Source organism: Nesoenas mayeri, assembly GCF_963082525.1.
Source record: "Nesoenas mayeri genome assembly, chromosome: 14".
Classification (NCBI taxonomy): Eukaryota; Metazoa; Chordata; class Aves; order Columbiformes; family Columbidae; genus Nesoenas; species Nesoenas mayeri.
The window spans coordinates 1,399,478-1,417,744 of NC_137556.1; the positions used below are offsets into that span (position 1 = coordinate 1,399,478).

Genomic DNA, 18,267 nt, shown 5'->3' on the forward strand with positions numbered 1-18,267 from the left:
ACAGCTGACAAATTTGCCAGGAATATACTTTTGTGTCTAAGAGTACATTTCAGTCTGGTCTGGTCTGCAAGAGTGTACAGATGCTGCTCTACCCATCAGATAAATTAATCTGATCATCCGAACCCACTGATACTAACACCCACTGCTCTGCAGACCTTGTTTAACTATGAACTGTTTGAGTGCAAACCAAAATAAAATCTAGTGTAGCATGTTAACACTAAAGCAAGGCCTAGATTAAGGCTCAGCTCCAGGAAGAGCAGCCCCTCTCCCCCTTACCCTCTTGCAGTCCTTGCGTTAACAGGCACTTCACACAAACACCATTACTGCAGCCCCCAAGAGACTGAACAAGCACCAGAGGTTGCTGTCTCACTACTTTAAAATAAGATTGACTCATCATGGACATTAAAAATGAAGAATGGGCTTAGGGCTGTTTCTGGAGGTTTAATAAGAATACCAAAACAACTAAACACAACCATACTGGCAAGAAATACTGCTTAGTGGAGTAGTAGCTACCTGCGGGTTCTGACTTGATGCATTGAGCAAACCTCTCCAGAAGTTGCTAGGAGTACTGTGGTATTCATTTGCTTCAGTTTGTATTCAGAACATACAAAGTTGACAACTTAAAGCTTTATTGTAGTTTGCAATAGTATAAACAAGTGCTGGAATTCAGTCAATGTCCATTTCTGGAAGCTTCTTGTCGGGGGTGGCAGCAGCGCCCTGCCCGGCAGCCTGGGCCGCGCTCTCGGCGTCTCCCTGCCCGTCGGCGGGGCCGTTGGGTTCCGGCGCTTTCTGCTCCTCCTTGGGCAGTTCAACTTTGGGTTTTGGTTTTGTGACTATGGGATTACAAATACTCGTCAATTCCTAGAAAACATAGAAATAGAGCACTGTAAGAAATGGTTTTATCTACTTCAATCTCTTGCTCCAATAAACCTCTGCCACGCATAGCTAGATGTTCAAGCTGAGGGCTGGTGGCCTCCGAGACACTTAGCAGATTCACATCCACTCACTCTCCTGCTCCTGATTTCTTACCTTAGAGTCTTCCTCTGAGCATACACAATTAGATCCAGAACCAGAAAGACCAGTGGAAATACAGTAAATTATGCAGACAGACTTACTTTAGTTTTAGCTTGTATGTCTTTAGCTTTTACAACTGGGTCCAAAGTAAGACTCCTCTTGTTTTGAAGATTAAGTTTATTGTTCATCCACTCCATGGCCTCATTTGCACTCTTCTCCACTTTCGCTACCTCTGCTTCATCTAGATGGTCATACTGTTCATCCTGAAACAGCCAAATTAGTAGTACTGTGAAAATATTTGTTGTGAACATGTAAACCACACACTTATTTCTTCAAATTTTTTGGTTTCCAACTCCTAGAAAAACCACTTGGCCAGAAGGCTGTTCTAGTCAGCAGAGCAACTAAGCTGATCACCCACAGGTCTGCAAGCAGAGAACAGAAGTTCCACTGCTGCCAGCATCTTCCCTCCATGAGAACAATACTTGAGTAAAAAAAAAAAACGACTCTCAGATTTTCAAGCCAACATCCACTCCTGAGAATATGGGAAATATCAGGAACTCAGAAGCCAGGAGGTTACACCAGCATTTTGTTTAAAGGAGCTTCCTTTCAATTCAGAAAAGATCTGTCCCACTTCCTTGCATACCTTTGCTTTGAACGCATGAACGGTTTTCATGTACTGTTGAATTTGTTTCCCTAATTCCTCAAATGCTTTTGGTCTTTCCTCTGATTCTTGAAATCTCGCCTGAATGGGTTGACCCAGAGTCTGAAATGAAGTACAACAGTTATCAACAAACACACAGCATCACAATACGATCCTGCAGGGTTTGACAGGACAGTTCTGAACTCCTTGGAACTTTTCCTCTTTCCTCCACTTCCAGACTGAGTGTCCCTCGACCCTGCACCATTGCTGGTCTACTGGAGATCTATCTGCTCCTCATACACTTCAGCAGTGAACTAAGTTGTTTGTTACCAGTACTAACCTCCCAATCAGCCAGAACAAAGAGCTCCCCGCTTGGACAAAGGTCTCTAGAGTCAGTAAACTCCAATGGGAATGCAAGAGCCACTTACCTTCAATTCTGTCAGTTTATCAATGTAAATTTGTTTGGGTTGGTCTTCACCATCTTCATAAAGCCAATTTTCTGTATCTTCCAATTTCAGTGTGAAACTATTTCGGTCCTGAAGCAATCCATACAAAATATGTGAGATAATTCTGTTAGATGGCAAATGGCATTAAATGATACTTCGAACCTTTTTGGAAAGGTTAATTTTTTGGAATGTCTGAAACTACCCTATTTTAGTGAAAAATCAGAAATATTCTTCAGTATGGCTTTGAGGTGGAAACCAGGTCTAAGAAGAACCAACCATGATACCCACAGTTTAGATCAATACTGTCACATAACAGCCTGTTTCTCTCTGCGCCGCCCCCCCCCCCCCCCCTTCTTTTTCCTTCACATTTATACCACCACTGTGCAAGCAAGTCTGAGAACAGAGTGAACCTTCTCTTTCGCAAAGGTGTGATGGATCTTGCCTGACTTGTCCCATTTTAGCTGTGAGCTGGGTATCTAGGCCCTGCACACACCTTGCTGGCAAGGCTCCCATCATAGTAAATGGGGATCTAGTGGAGTTCAGTGATTCATCTGACTAATGAAGTCATCTAACTTAGAATTATATTAATTACACACCAAGCTCTGTTAGTACAGCAGGGAAAGCTAATTAATAATAACAAGAGATTTTTAGGCAACCAGTTCAGATACAGGTGCCTGCATTTAGTCAGACTAATCCCACCTATTATGTTCCTAGATAGGGTTGTTCTTTGATTTTCTTTTTTTAAACCTTAAACTATTCCTATATACTGAAAAAAGAGCCAAAACAGAATAGGTTGCTTTAAAGTGCTCCCACTGTTTCAGTCTGAAAGCACATGCTCCGATAATATCTTAATTGCTGCAACTGTTTTGGAAAAGAACACAATATATCCTGGGTACCATCTGCTTGTACTCAGGCCACACGTAGAAGGTTAAAACCCTTTTCTCCAAATTTAAAGTCTGAAAACATACTTTAAGTAAACACAGTATCTGGACACAGGTCAAAGGTTATTAAAATACAACTGTTCATTGTAACAAAATATATTAGAAGACAGTCAAGCTAGCAATACTTACATCTTCACTAACAAATTTCTCATAAATACTGCAGAGTTTGTCTCTCATTTCATACACATACTCTTCCACTGCATTCTTGGCATCATTCCGCTCCTTCTCCAACTTATCCTGCATTATCATTTTACCCTGTGAACAAGTTGTCCAATTAGTTGGCTGAACAACTAGTTATTTACCATTTATTGCCGGGATACCTTGCAAGCAAAGCCTTGGCTAAAGACTTTGGAATATTGTGGTTTACAGAACTGCTCTAAACATAGCACATGAATAAAAACTACCTTTGGTTCGGGTGAGATACCCAATGCAGTACAGAACAGCCTCACTCCAGCTGAGGGACCCTCACCATGGTGGCAGCACCATCAAGCACATGGAGGTTACCCTGTGAACCCGCTTTCCTGCAGACCTGCTCTTCAGCAGAGTTACTGTGTTCACTTAACAGGAATAATGCATTCTGGCTCCATGAGGCACTGTTAATCACCTCAGAAAAACTGCACATGTTTTTCCCTTTTCATCTTTCCTTGATTGCCCTTGACCATTACCCATGTTTAATGAACAGCAAATCTTTCATAGATCAACTAGTCAAGTTTTTAGCTGGGGCAAGTACGAGTTTACCTCATTCTCAATGAATAAGTTCAGCATATCTTTCCCAATCTGCCACACCAGCTGGTTCTCAATTGGAAGGTCCACTGTAGTTGTCTTCACTTTGGCCTTCTTGGCTTGAGGCGGCTGATCCACTTTCTTGTCTTTTGAGTCACCCTGAGAAGTCTGCATCAAAGAAATACATTCCAAGTTAAAACGGCCTCAGTCAGTTCAGTCGAGTATTCAAGACTCATAACAAAGTATTACTGCGTTAGTGCACCCCAACATCAGGACTACATAGTGTCATTCTGACACATCAGCTGCTCAAGTCAGAGATAATGCAACTACTGAACTTTTCTGGGCACACTGACTACAGCCACAGGGGAGATGGTGCTTGTGGTGGAACACTTACACTTTTCTAGAATTTAAGTTACTGAAAACTAAATTATTTCTTCCATAAACAGGAGAGTTCACACATTTTATAAGTACTAGATCACTTGGCAGGTCTGCAATTATCCATGTCTTTTATGTATCTCTAAAGCTCCAGTCACAATACAGACTACCAATATATTCAGATCAAAGTTTTGCTTGCAGAGCAATGACAACGGCAGCAGATATGCTCACACACTGCAGATTCTCATCAATCTTCCAGAAGTATCCTGTAAGGAAATAGAAATCTCAGATGTTCATATTACCTCCATTTCTTCCAACTCTGCCTTATTTTCAGGTTGGACCTGCTGCTGTTCTTCAGTCTTTTGTTGCTCTTCCTGGTCTACTTGCATCTTCTGAAATTCATAAACAGATCCAATGTGACATATTAAACAACATAATACAGATCATTTCTTCAGTTCCTAGGCTGATCACTTCATTGACACCTAGTGTTTTTTAGGCAAAAGAAGCAATGGCTGGACCCAATGATCTCAAGGGTCTCTTCCAACCAAAATGATTCTATAATGAAAACTGAAGCAGAGTCTCAGGACAAAAACTAAGCTTCTAGTCTGCTTAGGCACGCCACAGCTCACTCCTAGCACCATTAAGAATTTCACCTATATCTCACAATCATGGTTTCAAATCTGTTACTGGCACGACCTACTTCAATTAGTACTTAATCATACCTTCATATTTTAGTTGTTGGACACATCTACTAAATCCTTACAAGTCTTAGAACCTTAATCACAAAAGCAGTTTTCTACACAGCTAAGAGCAATGTCGTCTATTACCTCCTCCTCTTTTGCATGCTGATCTGTCTCCATAGGCTCTTCACTCTCATCAGATTTATGAACCTCCACCAAAGACGCACTTGAAACACTGAAGATACCGTGGATATTTACTCTGACTTTGACTTTCACTTTTGAACTGGATCCATCTGTTTGAGGAGTGACCTTCTGAACCAAGAAGTGAGCTAAACAATCCCAGAGAGAAAAACATACCATTTGATTAACTTAATAACTGAATATAAAGTGAAACCTGACTATTGCTGACAATAGAACACCTCAATGTGCTCAGAGTATAACAAATCCTACTCAAGTAAAACAATTCAGTGTTTTAGTCAGCAATACCAGGGATCCACAGCTATTAGAAATCCTCTATGGTATGCTGTAAAAGCTGGTACTACTTGTATCATAGTAAAAGACCACACAATTCTGAGTGTGCTGCTCCTTTCAGGTTTGCTCCAGCATTCAGATGCTCTTTATTCAGCCTATTTGTCCATAAACCTCATGTTACTCCACTAATCTTAGTGAGGACCGATGACTTTGGAAACCTCTCCCTACAGCATTTGAAGTAGGTTGCACTTTCCACACTATAATTAGACAAAAAGAAGTCCTGAAACATCTACAAGGCTATTAATAAAGCTTAAAGATACAGAATGGTCTTAACCTATAGCAGGATCTGGGTAAGGTAACTCCTTGGGAGAACTGTAGTACGCCTCAAGAGTAAAAGGTTCCTTTCTGTAGAAGGTGAGGACCTTCGAAAATGGAGCAGCATGGTTCTTGGGAAAGACCTCACAGTCACTGCAGGAGAAAACAGAGTATTTGTTCAGGATGTGGTATAACGCACCTGATAAAGTTAACAATTTTTCTAGATACTCTCATACCTTAATGAAAAGCTTGTTAAAGAAGTGGCAAGAGTCTCCTACCCTTTTAGGTTAAAAAAAGACCAATAGCCACATAGGAAGTGCTTAAACTGCCACCCCAATCTTGGTTTTGTTTTCTACTGTCATTAACTTCAGAAAAAAGTATCCATTTGAATTGTTAAATGGGCACTGCTCTAAATGTGTTGTTACTCAATCGTCATCAGTTAGTTTTAAGCCGTATGTAATCATGCAAGACAACTGAACTCTTTACCTTAACCCTTCCTCCGCTGGTGAATTCCATCGTAAAGAAATAGGATATGGTATCAAATCTGTGATAGAGAATTCTCTCACTTTGAAAGCCGGGGATAAAATAGCACACTGAAAGAGCACAAGAACCATATTACATTCAGACTTCAGGTGATAGCCGTTTAATTCAGCAAGTAGCGATTTCTGCTGCTTTATGGGCAGATTTACTCTAGGTTAAAGGAGACTAATACTGATAGACTTGGGCCGTGCATGATAAGCACTGGACGCTCATATGTACCCTTCCTTTTCAGGAAGCTGGCATCACCTGTTCATGCTGAAAATGGAAATGCACAAGTTTTAGTTCAGACTCATCACATTGTTTGGATTGCTATGCTTAGGCTACTGATTTTAGTGCCAACATAAACCAGAAAGCCTCAATTAAAGTTACTTTCCAGACTGACACAGTACCAGGTGTTGTATGTACTCTTTTGAAGCAGATCCCAATAGCTAGTTTGTACCTCTGACAGAACAGAGTACATATTAAACATCAGAAGAGAGAAATGAGGTGATCAGAGGAAAATTAAGGTGTATTCAAGAGACAGCAGCACTAGTAACTCCAGCCATTCACCAGCAACTGGTTCCAGCTCAGGACAGACTTCCAGCAGCAAGAACCCAAGCTTTCATTCCCATCCATGTTATTAAGCAATTGTCATTTCACAGCTTTATCAACAGTGCTGTAAAGATTATTCCCTCCGCACCCCCCTTCATTATTAACCCAGGCCCCAAGTGGAGCCTGGAGCAGACAACATCATCACATGAGCTTTATCAGCCCCCCAGTGCAGGCACAGAAGCAGAGTCCATGTTTCACTTCAACAAGCTACACTGATCCACTGGTTTGGCTTAAACAGCACAAAGGAATCACTTCAAGTTGCTGTTCTCATCTTTCCAACCACTCTCCTGGCTTACTGAAATCCATTCTGGGATATACACAGAGCATCTTTCATGCTACCTGTGGACTCTGGCTCACGTATTTATGGATTTCAATCAAAACACTCACAGCTAAGACAAACAGCACTTCTTACCTGCAGCGCACAACCTCGTGCCACAGCCTCATCTGCATTCAAAGTTGTGCTGACTTCTTTGCCAAAAAATTTACTGATCTTCTCTTTTACAGCAGGGATTCTTGTGGCACCACCAACTATCTCTACTGCATAAATATCCTCCTTCTTTAACTCTAGAAAGGAGTCAGACAACAGTTTTTATAGATTAAATACTTGTTTTACATGAATACTCTGACACTGTAAACTACAAGTTTGACTAGATCACCCATTATTTTAAGCTTGTTCTCTAAGTAGTAATTTCAGATCTTGGCTTGCGTGAAAGAGGTTTAAAGCAGTTAGAAGAGGTTAACTGCAAAGCAAGAAATTGTTAGCTATGCTAGATCCATGTGTCCAAGTTCTGCCAGCACCCCAAGGAAGCCGGTTAGGGATCTCTCCTCCAGAGCAGACGGCAGAACGCGTTCACACTTACTGGCCTGCTCCAGCACGCTGCGAAGGGGCGGCTCTACTCTTGCCAGGAGTCCATCACACATCTCTAAGAATTTGCCTCTGTTGAGAGAAGTCATCAATAAAGCCATACAGCACACCATGTGCAAGTCAATACCGCAAGTACAACGGAATGCCCAAACTGAAAGAATGCTATTTTAACTATGTATTGCAAGGCTTTCTCTCTCCCCAGTCCTAGTTTTATACTTCAGTAGATTCTCCCAGGCAAACTTGGTCTTAGCAATCCAGGCACACCTGCAACATTCAGAGCCCTTCCTCCTAACCCAAGGTCACTGACCAGTCTCCACACATTCTCATTCTGAGCAGCACCCATGCACATGCTGTTCTTACACTTCCCATCGCCCTCCAGTCCTAAGAACTGGTGCTTTACACCAAGTTTCTTTCTTGATTAAGGCAACTTGAAAGAAGAAACACTCTAAAGCTTTGTAAAGTATAAACATTACCTGTTCATTGTTCCAGAGACATCTATATCATTCATGAAGCATTCTATGTTCATCGGGAGATCAGAGGCATTAGCACTCATCAGTTTTTTCAGTTTTTCACATTCCTGGTACAGCCTCAGCAACGCACGAATCTTGGACTTTATGTCTAGTTTATACTTCTTCGCAAATTCTTCGCAGAAGTATTCAACCAACATCTCGTCAAACTTCCTGCCTCCAAGTGTGGTGTCAAATGCTGTAGCAAGAACCTGAAAAAAATTGAACTCTTCAGTAGTAACACAATTTGTCATTACTTCACTGAAACCAATTAAGAGGCAACCCAAGTAGCAATCACTAACACCTGATAGTTTGTGGATTGCAACTGCAGTAACAACCAGACATCCTAAGATTTTTTTTAAAGCCTACCAAATCTAAACCATGATCATCCTATGCCTTTTGTAGCCAGCAAATGCTCTTGGAGAAAGAACCACCATTACCACAAACAAATTCTGGCAGCTACACAAATCTCAGACCTCTTTGTGAATGGTATTTGCACAAGAATTGCCATGCGTACATAGAGCAGTTACAAGCTTCAAGGAAAGAAAAAAATCATCTGCTATGTCTAATGCTAAAAAGCAGGCGTGGGCACCCAGCCTTCCTCTGACAAGGAGGCAACTTTTGGAAGAAATTTAGGCAGATGGGGCAGGGCTTAGCAACACAATCTGTTCAGTAACTTGTACTGCAAACAGCCCAAAGTTTCCAAACTCTGCTCAGCCACTGTCAGTTTGAATCATACCCATGTTTAATATTTGATGCCTCATAAGGGTGAACATGCTTACACCAAGCTAAAAATAAAACATGGACAATAAATGTTATTATCTTGCAAACAGGTGCTCGTTTTGATGAAGAAATTATCTGCAAAGAACATCTGTAGCCCATCCACCTCAGCTGATTCTACTCTTCAAATATACTGGCAGCTTAATTTTTTTTTTAGGTATAGAAATCAGTAACTATTCTCAATACACACTCAGACAACGTTTGGTCTCTGAACTGTTTGAACTGCCTTGCTCTCCCGCTCTCCACTCTATACCCAAAAGCATCCCTTCAGTACTTCTATTGATTCAAAGCTCAAAAGACAAACCTGAGAGAAACAAAAAGCAGACTACACTTCCTCACAAGAGGAAACAACTACAACAAAACTCATGTTCTCAGAACTCTTGCCTTCATTTCACTACTCTATGCCTTAGAATTTGTGTTTGTTTCTCTATTGGTTAAGAAAAAGTTACTGGAACTGCAAAAATCCAGGTTGTAGTCTTAAAAGAGTCAACTAAGACATGTTAGTATTTGCTGGAAAACAGTGATGCTTCAGCAGCTTACACTTACTAGTAACTGCAACTTGCTTGGCTTGCATTTGCAGGCTTAAGTAATTCCTTTGCATGAGCACCACAGTAAGTGTTATAAAGATGACTGTCACTCACAGCATCCTAGGGATTCCTGTTTTAATGGCAGATCTCATGACTGAACTAGAGTGGGTTTTGAAGGCAGCATCCAGTCAGATATGCTAATTTCTGAACAAATAATCCATTCCAGGGCTTTTCTGCTCTGCCAAAGTCTGCTGATTAAGGCAAAAGCTCAAAAGCTCCCTAGTTCCTTGCCCTACTTTTAACTCCAGACAAAGCACGATTTTCAGAATACGAACTGAGCTGTCTGGGCAAGCTTGCCTGTCACAGGCCGTGTAACTAGTGATGAATATTTCTACTGGCAATTCAAATGGATGCATAACAGATTGTTTACCTTCAGTTTTCCTTTGTTGAATGCACAAACAGAAACTTGATACGCAGAATGCCCCATATCCACAAACACAACATTCCGTGGCTTCTCTTCTAAGGCAGGCAGGTCTTGCTTATAGATTCCATATGCAAGGGCAACTACACAGAAACAAGAGCCAAAGAGCATAGTCAGGGCATAAATAAATGGTACGTCAGTAAACAGCATTAGCATTTCATGCTACAGAAATTGATACCTCATTAAACAAAATTGCCAGTGCTAAAGGAACATGGCAGAACATTAAACAGTATTAGTCCCTCCTAGCAGCTGCATTAAAACGGGATCAAGGACAGATTAAAAATCCTTTCATTCAACAAAACTACAACATTAAATGAGGGAGAGAAAGGAAGTTGTTACCTGCAGTGGTTTCATTTATTAGTCTCAGACAGTTGAGACCAGCAATCTGCGTAGCATCCATCACAGATCTCCTTTCTGCATCCGTGTAGAAACAAGGAACCTGCAAGAAGATCAGACAGTATAAACATTTAGAAGAGTCATCTCTACCTGAGAGTCACAGAAAGTGTGCAGAGTCAGTACAGAGCACAGCCCAGGTGTCCTTCAATTGTCATGGTCATTTCAGCAGATGCAGTGGAGAAAAAGCAAAGAAAACATTGCAGGAAGACTAAGTTACTGCAGTGAACCATTTTGCATTCCCTCTCACAAGCCACTCGTTTTAGGAGCAAAAAACTAGAAAGAGGTATCAAATACTATTTATTCTTCTAATTAGCAGCAATTTAAGACATTTTACCATTAATTAAGTAAGTCCACTGAAGAAGAGATAAGAGAAATATTCAAACAGAAGAGACAAATACCTGAATATTTAAGCTTAACAGGCAGTTTCATGATGCAATCTTTTCAGTGCATGATACCAACCAAACATGTAAAACTATCATGTACTTACAGAAACAACACAGTCAACTACAGGCTTCTTAAGCGCATTCTCAGCAGTCTCTTTTAATTTGGTAAGAAGCATTCCTGTCACCTGTTCAATTGTAAAGTTTCTTTCTTCTTCCATATACATGGCCTTCAAATAAAAATTGTGTACACACAGATTATACTACAATAAAAAGCATGCGCTACAAGCATAAGAACACATGCAAGAAACAGTCTTTACTAAAATCAAGCTCAAGAAGTAATACAGCTCTATACACCCTTCTCTCCAATAGCCCAGCTTGTGCATGTCAAGCACAAGCAGATAATACACAAACCCTGGAATGCACATTTAAGAACTTTCATCCACAAAGCTGCTCTTAGGCAATGCCTAGGATGCCCTCCTCCCTGCTCTTTTGGAGTAACTCAAATAGTTATTGCTCAAATAAGGTGTTCAGTCACTGTTGAAATAGACCAATTTTTACCATTTCATCTGAATTGCAACTAAGCTGACATCTCTCACCCTTGTGATATCCGCACGGCAGCTAAATAAGTACATTAGTCAAGCAGCTGCCTTCCAAATTCACTATGGAGTAAAGGCAAAATGCAGTACTAAACAGTTTGTGTGGGACTCGCTTTGCAAAGCAGAGAAATGGTGTAACTGTAAAATCAGTCTCACCCACCACCTGCAGAGACCATCTGCACTATTGGCCTTTATTCCCGATTGTAGACTTGCCATTCACAAGAGAACAGAAACTACAACAAGCAGATTCAAAAGGAAGAGATAAAAGGAAACTTATCAGTTTCCTCCTCTGGCTCTGTTTCAAATATGCCAGACTTACCTTGATGCCAGTTGAGCCTGTTGGCAGCTGGACAAGTTCATAGGCAAGGCTTGCTTTTTCAGCTTGAACAAAGGGATCTGAGAATGCACGACCATGAAATCTTTTAAAACTTTGTACTGTATTCTTTGCATTTGAAATAACCTAGAGGAAAAGAAATCTTTAATACAACGTGTCAGGGGAACACCTGAATTTCAAACAGAAGACAGCGTTTTGTTCTCATGCTTCTCTCACCAGAGTTTTTTGTCATTTGTATCTTAAGAGTGTCAAGGCAGTTGCTAGAAGGCAACTTCCCTCCAATTGCTCAGGTAACCTACAGGAATTTGAAATTTAAAATAAAATGTATGGTAGAAAACTGAGCCAAGATTTTATCAAAAATTGACTAAAACGGCACTCAACTTCTATAGTTTATGTATAGGACACTCTTTAAACACATTAGCAAGTGTCTTTCCCATTTACCTGTCTCCTACCACCCTACCTTTCTATTGCGTTGCAGCCAGTCATTCTGCAAACATCATAACAAACTGGTATAAACTCCATTTCAGGCTGATCACATGCATGGGACAGTCAACACATGGGTAATCGCAAAACAGCTCCAGGGTCTTCTTGTGAAGCTTTAAAAAGTCAGGAGGGCCCCAAGCTGATTCTGCCCGCTTGATTGAACTGCCTTTTATTAATAGCAGACACCAGTGCAAACGGAGAAGTGAAAATTCATTATAGCTGTTTTCATGTAGGGTTTTCACTGGTTTAATTCCGTTGTTTACATTAGAGCAAGACACATACTGCAAAAATACAGTGAGTGACAATCCAGACAAGCACTGTACCATCCAACATTTACTTGTCATTCAGTTTCAAGTCAAGTGCCTCTTTCATAAGTAACCTGGGATTGATTTGCTGTAAGTTTAGTTTCTGCAGGACATACCTCATCTCTACTGGATCTCTGTATCAATGAATTTCTTTAAGCTAAGCAGACACTCAATTCCAGAAAAAACATCTGTATTTAGTTCTAGTACAGTTCTTCTGGTCTTGAATAACATGGTTGTGTCCAGTCAATTTTGTATTCTAGATAATGAATCTTCACACATCTCTAGGTATTTTAGGCTAAGAAAAACCAAGTGTTTGAGTAGTCACTTCCTGTAGAAGACTTCGAAAAAAATCATGTTTTATAGCGGTTTTATGGCAACACAAGATACGATACAGCAGGACCCAACTGTCACAAGCAGGACAAATCAGCTGAACTTCTCAGTCCCCAAATCTTATTTACCTACCTAAACCAACAGAAATTCCAAGTATGAGCAAGAATGCCCAAGACAGATATTCATGTTGTAATTTAACCACAAAGACTCCAGAAAGCTATATATATATATATTTACATTCAAATACATCCCCTCTCTGTCAAAACTATACACTTAATGGAACTCTATAGATTGTAGTGACATAATTAAAAGCTACCGTAATGCACATGAACTGGCACAAGCCAAGAGAGGATGAAATGCTACTGCTTAGCTCTAAAATTCACACTCGCAACCCCAAAATAAAAAGTATTTATCAGAATCTCTTAAGAGGCAAAGGCTGTTTGGTTTTTGTGGGTTTTGGTTTGGCTTTTTACACTTCACCCTGTGCGAGGATCAACCCTTAGATTCCTATCCCAGATGACAAAGCAGCATTACATTCCGAACAGCTGAATTAAGCTCAGCTGTTCATTATAGCTACAGAAACAGTGGGACACCAGCTCAGAGACATTAGTAAGCTTCAGTGATACAAAAATACATTGTGTTAATCTGATTTTTGTCTAATAAAGTTGCTTTTACCCAAACTATATACCCACCTGGCTTTTAGCTGCAGCGCCAATCGAGCGATTCTTGGGTCCAAAGGATATACATGATCTATAACGAGAAGATTTCCAGTTAGTATGTGATTGGCAGAACCACACTGCATATCTTTTTGTTAAAAAGTGTTGATAAAACTAATTAGAACAGAGATACTTTAAGCAGCATTTAGTCCATTAAGGAAGCTGGTCACTCACTGCAATATATGCACGGCATGTTCTGTGAATTCTGGAAGGAAACAAGCAATGTAAGTTAAAACAGCAACGTTCTTCACTGCAGAACAGCACTGAAACCAGACTTGTTCATGCTGCTTCAAGTTTTACATCTAAGTAATAACTGGCTAGACACTTTATCTCAATAATCACCCATGTATCTAAGCCACTCAAAGTTAAGTTGTTCACTAATAATACAGGAAACAGTCAACTGTTCTGAAGAAATCCACAAGGTAAATCAGATATTAAAATCTTTGTCTGTACCAAATGCTAACCAAACTTTTCAGTTTTAAAGCAAACTCCTCAAGTGCAGAGACACAGGAGTGTTTCAGTTTCATCTGTACTCAATGGAATAACTACAGAAATAAGAAACATACTTTACTCCAAACTACTTTATGACAGCTTGTAGTACTGAATAAGCTAGAATGAAAAAAAAAATCCTCCATTTTGGAGAGACTCCTAGTCCTATTAAGCCTCTTGGTTTACATATTTAACAAACTGTAGAAGCCCTAGCAAAATTAAATCCAGCGCGCTAATCCAAGGTTCCTCGTACCACTGAGGTAAATCTACTGGGGAAAAAAGTTGCTATTATTCAAGCAGATATCTACTGTTCACACAACATCCTAACTGTGATTAAGCTGCTCTCCATGCAGCAGGTCAAGAAACTGCTTTCCAGCAGGGTTATGCCATGGGCTGCCACAAGAAACTGATTCCAGCTCAGCCTAAGGTTTAGAATTGGTCTTCCAAACCACAACTGTCAAAACCATAATTGACAACTAGAGTGATATAATTGCATTGGTTTTATATCTTCCTCCAATAACTTAACAAGTGAAACAAGGCCCACCCTAAAGCATCCAGGGCAACAGCATTCACTTGGTGAATGAAACAGGCCTAAGGCCCCTACTGAGGGAAGAGGAGCTGCAGAGCACACAGCTAAAAATCTAATGAGCCTTGAGCTGGAAGCTAGTTATTAATTTACTCCGGTCTCCAGAAAGGAATTAAGACACCAACATGAATTGTTTATTTTCTCCTAGACAAAAAACAAAATAAAACACCCACTACACACATGAAACCCCCAAAACAAACAGACAAAAACCCCAAACAAACAAAAACCAACTACTTCACTGCTAAATTCACAAGCCATCATATCAGTGCCCAATGACCACAAATCCGCTAACTTAGACTACAGAATCATTTCAACCTCCCAGTCTGTCTCAAGAGAACCATCCAGCACAGTAATCAAAAATCCAGGCCTCTGTATTACACACTGGGAACAAACCCCAACAGGCACATACTCCTCTCAAACACACTTGCCCCTGCTCAGCTGTACCAACAGGCAAGAGGGCTGTACCAGGTCCACTCCTTCCCCTCCTCCGGAGTTCAGCCTTGCTCCCAGCTCAGCCTTGGGGAGCCACCCAGGGACCCAGTGCAGAGGCAAGTTAAACTGGCAAGAGGGAAAAAAGGGACCATTTTCAGCCAGTCTCATTCCCCAGATCAGTTCATCATCAGAACCAGGGTTAACTCATTAAATACAAATTATACTAGTACACAATTATACTTGCAGTTGAATAACTAACCACGGCATTTTAAGTAGAAACACATAATCACAGTGAAGGTCATCAGAGGTCTAATGAAGCAATTTAAGCAGAGCTTTGAACTTTGTTAATGCACCCACAGACACTACTTCACCCTCAGCCTCCCACTCACTCCCACATCCCCAGAAGACACCCCTGGCCCCACTCAGCACTGAAAACCAGCACTAGATCCATAACACCAGTTGTAACTACCCCTAATCCCAGTCCCTTCATCCTCATGGAGATAATGAAACTTCCCCCCGCCACCCCTTGATTTTTGCTACATTTCTCTAACACTTCTCCATTTTAGGAATATCATATTCAAAGACAAATGTGTTCTGTGCTGCTAGGATTCTGGAAGAGTCCAAGAAGAGAGCTGAACACAGATTCAGTGACAAGATCTGTGCCACTGAAGCAGGTACCATGTGTTCACGAGGGTTTCCTTTACTAATACAAATGATTACAATAACACATCTGCTAATCCTTCCCAAAAGCTGGATGTCATCGTAGAAAACATTAACTGATGTTTAGCCCTGACCTTGAGCAGATTCCTGAGGAAACCTGTCCCTACACCTCGCATGTCCCCCCAGAGCTCACTGTAAAGAAATGCCAAGCACTGACTTCTTCAACCAGGATTTTCTGTTTCCAAGACAGGCATTGAAAAGTCATTGAAAATTTCTTTTCATAGATGTGTTTGCTTACAGAATGGTTTTCTGCATTCCCTCAGAACAGTACTTGGAGATTAAGTCCTGTTAAAAACCCTATCATTTTCATTATGCTAATTTTTTCCAATTTCACTCCAGCTTTTCATAAGCTTCATAAGCCTTTCCTGAAAGATGCATTGTGTCAGATATTTTAAACAGCTCGTCTCCTTTGGTGACTGATATTTGTGTTCATATCTCAAACATACATAAGCAGAACCCCAGCTCCCCAAGGGCCAGATGCTGAGAATGCTTCAGCACTTTGAAATGCTTCACATTAAACATTTTCTTAGTACATATAACCTTTAAACTTCCATATTATAGAGAATGCCAAAGAGACTAGACCTTCCCATAGTGCATGCATTAAATGAAAAGTTTCCTTTTTTTTTATTCATTGCTTAGAGACAAGCAAACAGAGCTAAAGTATTGTTTAGTGACAAGCCAACACTTGATACAATGGTCTCACCAAGACATTTTTTAATTTTACTATCTGCTTAAAATAAAGCTGTACTACAACAAAGACTAAGCTGCAGAAACACTTTTAAGCCAGCTTTCCAAAAAGTTCCCCTCCAGGTTTGATGTACAGCAAGTTCCTTTTCCACCTTTATTTTGCAGTTCAATCTAAGAAAAGGTTTATCTCAGTTCTCTCTCTCTCTCCTTCTTAGCAAGTTTCTTATTAAAAATAGGCAATGCACACTCTTCTTGAGAAACACGTTGGAAGGCTAATTTACGTAAGCAGATTTAGAATATGTTATACACACTGCAAAGTGTAATGTGCTTCAAGAGCAAGTTCACCAGCACACGGCACTGGAGCTGGTCCCCTTCCAGGAACACAGAGGTCTGGGCTGCGCTGTCTGTTCACGCTGCACTTCCCCATCCCAGGAACTTCTCAACCTGGTGGCTGGTTTCAAGTGAGAGTTTGAGACACCCAACACTCAAAACAAGGGCGATTTTTTTGAGAACCTCGGCTGGACAAAGAAACACACAGACTGAAGGAAAGACTACTAAGGAGCTTTTCTAATTTGTGACCCAGGGGAAGCAACAGGCTCACAGGGCTCAGCACAGCATCCAGGTCCAGCTGCACTGGGGGAAACTGGCCTCATACTGCAGGAGAACATGCAGGGATGCAACTAGATATATAGGAAGTTAAGCTTCGGGACTTCCAGCGGTGAAAGGTACGGTTGCCTTTTTTTTTTAAACATATATTCACAGACCCTATGTTTTCAATCACACAAGCCTTTCCTCGAGGAGCACAAGCTGGCCATACTACACAAAAAGGAGCGGAGCAGAGAGTCATCCGGAACACCTCTCCGCGTTCCTCACACGATACCGGTTCTTTTCTTTAAGCACTTATTTAACAAGCCCGCTTCTCCCGGCCCGTCTGGCGGGGAGGGGCGCAGGACACCCCCCGGCCCCCGCTCGCTTCCCGCCCCGGTACCGCGGGCAGGGCCGGGCCCCGCGGGCGCCCTCAGCCGCCGCCTCAGCCCCACTCACGGCGTGCTGCGGTCGCTGTACTCGTTAGCGATGGTCTCGATACCGCCGGCGCGGGCCACGGCCACGTAACAGCTCTGAAAGCCCAGGTCGATGCCCACCACCGACATCGCTGCGACGAGGGGAGGGAGCTGAGGCGCCTGTGGAGCGGCCGCTCGGCCCGTTTAAATGCGCGGCGGGCGCTGCCTCCGCGGGGCGGGGGAACTTCTCGAAAGATCCCGTCGAGCCGGCGCCGAGCGCAGCTCTGAGGGAAGGGGGAAATCTCGCGAGATGATCGCCGGGCGCTGCGGCGCAGGCGCGGGACCGCGCAAGGGGCGGGGCTGCTGGTGGCCACACCCCCTCCGCGGTAGACTGCTCCCCCATCCCCCAACCGACCCATTTTCTGGGCAAAAACTTGAGTGTTTTATCAATTCGAGAGGGGCAGCCTTGGTGGCCCGGTCGTGACTCTCCCAAAATGTCATCTTTTTCTGCTTTAACAACCTCAAGTACCAAAACAATCAATGGCAGCCTTGTTGATGTCGTTCCGTATGCAGCCGAAGTGACAGCACCCAGGGGACCCCCCAGGGCTCAAACATGCGTGGGCCGAGTGACCCGACCTGTGTTCGGATTGTTTCTGAAATACACGAGAAAATGCAAAGCTGTGTTCATAGTTCCATAGTCTGAGAGTTTGGTGAACAGACAGTTTGGTTCCAACTATGCTGCCAATTAAATTCAGCGTATGATTGCGTTATATCCAGCAGGATTTGCCGAACAGTGACTCCTTAATCAGCGCATAAAAATTTAATATTAGTCTATCTTTAGGGCTTGGGCCACTATCACTGTGTTAGGGATTTGTACAGATAAGTTGTGTTTTCCAGGGCAGCGTTTTCTGATT

The 18,267-nt window shown here is 41.8% G+C and overlaps 1 protein-coding gene across 3 annotated transcripts; it reads right to left on the bottom strand.

Annotated features, from left to right (window-relative positions):
* Positions 1–611: 611 nt before the first annotated feature.
* Positions 612–17,624, bottom strand: HSPA4 (heat shock protein family A (Hsp70) member 4). Of its 3 annotated transcripts, none has more exons than XM_080353050.1 (19): positions 17,397–17,624; positions 13,415–13,472; positions 11,590–11,730; positions 10,779–10,901; positions 10,235–10,334; positions 9,845–9,978; positions 8,075–8,319; positions 7,597–7,673; positions 7,149–7,300; positions 6,092–6,198; positions 5,625–5,758; positions 4,967–5,148; positions 4,442–4,531; positions 3,780–3,932; positions 3,171–3,296; positions 2,083–2,190; positions 1,658–1,777; positions 1,116–1,277; positions 612–861 (listed from the first exon to the last, which is right to left on the bottom strand). In XM_080353050.1, the coding sequence occupies exons 1-19, from the start codon at positions 17,501–17,503 to the stop codon at positions 667–669; spliced, it is 2,514 nt and encodes an 837-aa protein (XP_080209176.1). In that variant the 5' UTR covers positions 17,504–17,624; the 3' UTR covers positions 612–666. The 3 variants fall into 3 exon arrangements, with proteins under 3 accessions (XP_080209176.1, XP_080209178.1, XP_080209177.1); XM_080353052.1 differs by lacking the exons at positions 13,415–13,472; positions 17,397–17,624 and adding exons at positions 11,821–11,899; positions 12,065–13,378; XM_080353051.1 differs by lacking the exons at positions 13,415–13,472; positions 17,397–17,624 and adding an exon at positions 11,821–13,378.
* Positions 17,625–18,267: the final 643 nt, after the last annotated feature.